Source organism: Epinephelus moara, chromosome 9 (assembly GCF_006386435.1).
Source record: "Epinephelus moara isolate mb chromosome 9, YSFRI_EMoa_1.0, whole genome shotgun sequence".
Classification (NCBI taxonomy): domain Eukaryota; kingdom Metazoa; phylum Chordata; class Actinopteri; order Perciformes; family Serranidae; genus Epinephelus; species Epinephelus moara.
This window is the reverse complement of record NC_065514.1, coordinates 36475998-36479105: the sequence shown is the minus strand read 5'-3', so window position 1 is coordinate 36479105 and position 3108 is coordinate 36475998. Positions and strand designations below refer to the sequence as shown.

The following is a 3108-nucleotide window of genomic DNA, read 5'->3' as shown; positions in this document are numbered from 1 at the left end:
CTACCAAGTTTAGTAAAAATCAATATGGCGGTTAGGCCTAGATAAAAAATTAGCTCTCTAGCGCCCCCATTTTGTTTGATGGGGTCAATAATGGAGGGGTCCCCTCAGATTATGTGTGGTCATATGCCTACAAAGTTGTGTGGTGATTGGTGAAACCCTTGAGATGTTATACACCTTTATGTGATGAGCCACGCCCTCCGCAATATTCATTGCCTTATAGAAGCTCAGTTTTAGTAAGTTTTCCAACTTTTGCCAAGAGGGAACTTTCCTAGGAAGAGATTTTAAGTGTTTTTCAAAAAATTCAAAATGGTTGAAAATCTATATAACCGTAAGTTATGGGTTCTTGAGGCATTTGTTCCTCATGAGGAGAGGCATCTCTGTGCAAAGTTTCATGTCTGTACGACATACAGGGCATGATATATGCCCATTCAAAGTTTGCAAATTCAATCGGTTGCTATAGCGTCCCCCTTTGGCCAATTGATGTAATATTGCTTCATTCGCATCCTCCCATGACCCTCTACCACTGTGCCAAATTTCACATGGATTGACCAAGTCAGTGAGGAGAAAAATGTGGAACAGACACACCCACAGACAGAGTTTTCGTCATTATATACAGTAGTAAGATAAGATAATAATAATGATCAGGGGAGACTGCTGTACCAATATCTACAAAATTACACTTAATTCTATGAAATTATTGAAACAAGTTGACTTGTATTAAACATAAAATAATGGATTTTCACATTAAAGGATAATTCCAGTTTCTTACATCTGAAAAAAAAAGTGTTATCATCAAATGTGCTAACTTTTTAGCTACTATCAGCAGAATAGTGTTGCTGGACTTACGTATTGCCTTTGGTGATTTGAGGACAATGTAACAACAGTAGAGCATCAGCAGGCCTGTGAAGATGAGGATGAAGATTCCCAGGGTGAAACCAGCCTAAATGGACAAAGACAACACTGACTATTTAGATTTTAGTTTTTGTCCTGTTAGGCAAATTTAATGAGCAAACATGCTGCAAGTCTGCATTTCAAGATTAACTGAGGTCAGTACAAAACTAGTCCTTTTAGATGCGGCTTTGCAGGAGCCAAGGACTTGAAGTATGTATAATAAGGCAAATCACCTGCTTTATACCCCAGGGTATGCTGAGTATAGATGTACCCATCATTGTGTTCCATATCGCAAATCTGTGAGCGGGGAAAAGCAAGGTTACCATCAAAGCAGTCAAAGACAGTCACAAATATAAATGCAACATTTAGCTCAGGCTGATTTGCTGACTGATGCTGGCAGGGCTTACATGGTGATGATACTTGGGTTTTTAGAAGAGTGGTCACTGCTTGTAACCTTGAAAGCTGTCCCCAGTGGACTGTAGATGTAGATCTCCTCTGGTCGGGGGATCACATGGTCTGGAGGACTCTGAACGAAACAACAGCCAGATACAAAACATGAAGTCCTTACAGGTACATAACATGAGCCTTTAAAGGGGCATTAATAAAGGAATTATGTTTGTGTTACAGTGGTATTATATTTATTTGTAACAGAGACAAGAAAACATATCATAGGGAGCCCATTACCACGATATACAAATTAATCTTCAACACTCAACAGCCATTGACCTGATAGAGGTCTCATGAGATCATAATATACAAAACTTCAACCCATGTATGTGCTAAAAAATAGTAACTTGGAGGTTTATTTTTAAATAACAAAGTGGCTTTGGGGTGTATTTTCATTATACCATGGACAAAGATTTTTATAGTTCTGGGCAGTGCGTTTTTTTCCCCAATATATTTGGAAACCTTGCAAAACTATGGCAACCTGCATGGCAAAACATTACTTGCAAAAAAAACAGACCTCCCTTTCTAAGAGGAGTACTAAATGACAAAACCTCTCAGTGTTATTGTAAAAACTTCCAAGGCAATTCCTGCAGAGGGTGCTGTGGGTATGCTCAGGGCCTTCACCAGGGGCCCGTTGCACAAAAGTAGGATTCAGACATCCAGGATAGATGACTGAACTGGGTTCAGTGAATCCAAAACAAGAGCGTCCAGGCTTAATTGGTTGCACAAAGACCAAGCCAGGATGAGCAGACACGGATTCATCAAGCCAGGTGAAACCAATCCTGGATCAGTGCGCGCACGCGGCTTCCTCAAATAGACCCCGCCATTGATCACAGATTCACCGATTCACCATGGCAACAAGAGCGGCGTACTTTTCCCCGTCGGAGGCAGAAATCCTCATGGAGGCTTACGAGGAGGTAAAGGATCAAATCAAAAAGAAAGGCAAAACCGCCACAGTAATAAAACAACTAGAGAAAGCGTGGCAAAGTATTGCAGACCGCCTGAATGCGTAAGTAGTGCACAAATACACACTCACTGCTCCGCTGAAACCATCACAATTACAATCCAAATAGTTAGCTAATTAACATCTCCGAAAACGTAGTTGTACTCTGATTATGAATCAGTTGAAATTGTAACTGAAATTGGCTGCAGATGTGAGTGAAATTGTGTAAATGTAACTCCATCAGACTTTGATAAATAGATAAGCTCACTGACTTAATTGAATTTCCCTTTGGGATAAATAAAGTTCCTCTTATCTTATCTTATCTTATCTTATCTTATCTTATCTTTGCTCCTCCATGCTCCATGCTCCTCTGCTGTTTCATTATATGTATGCAATTTTGTGTGTGCGTGCGTGTGTATGCTGATTGATCATAAGAATATATATATATATATATATATATATGATCCCCCGATTTTGTGAATAGGAAATCCTTTCACAGCATTAATGTTCAGGTGAACATTACTTTTTGATATTGTCGATTAACACTGTGCACTGCTTGTTATGTGCATTGATTGGTTTAATAGTCTTCATCTTATAATTTCAGATGGTCTGCGATGCTGACTATCTGATCAGCAATGTTGTGGCAAAGTGGCCTGGCTCGGTCCATGACTCCCGAGTCTTTCGGACCTCTGGAATCTATCAGCGCCTATCACAAGGTGAGCCACACAACCTCTATTAATAACCACTTTTTAACATCATGGCTGTGTCAAGAATGTCACTCTATTTATGAGGATGTGATGATGAGATTTTGTATTGACAGGTGAATT

General features: G+C 39.7%; 1 protein-coding gene and 1 long non-coding RNA gene across 3 annotated transcripts in view; one reads left to right on the top strand and one right to left on the bottom strand.

The window, feature by feature from the left end:
- Positions 1 to 3108, bottom strand: part of slc38a9 (solute carrier family 38 member 9) — a 151936-nt gene that overhangs the window by 23691 nt on the left and 125137 nt on the right. For both annotated transcript variants that reach the window (XM_050052700.1, XM_050052701.1), the window contains exons 4-6: positions 1299 to 1417; positions 1125 to 1188; positions 847 to 940 (exon numbers count right to left, since the gene is read on the bottom strand). In XM_050052700.1, the coding sequence (XP_049908657.1) occupies positions 847 to 940; positions 1125 to 1188; positions 1299 to 1417 (277 nt within the window). The remainder of the gene's footprint in view (positions 1 to 846; positions 941 to 1124; positions 1189 to 1298; positions 1418 to 3108) is intronic.
- Positions 1512 to 3108, top strand: part of LOC126395350 (uncharacterized) — a 113873-nt gene continuing 112276 nt past the window's right edge. Inside the window, exons 1-2 of the long non-coding RNA XR_007570438.1 lie at positions 1512 to 2347; positions 2886 to 3101. This is a non-coding gene — a long non-coding RNA (uncharacterized LOC126395350). The remainder of the gene's footprint in view (positions 2348 to 2885; positions 3102 to 3108) is intronic.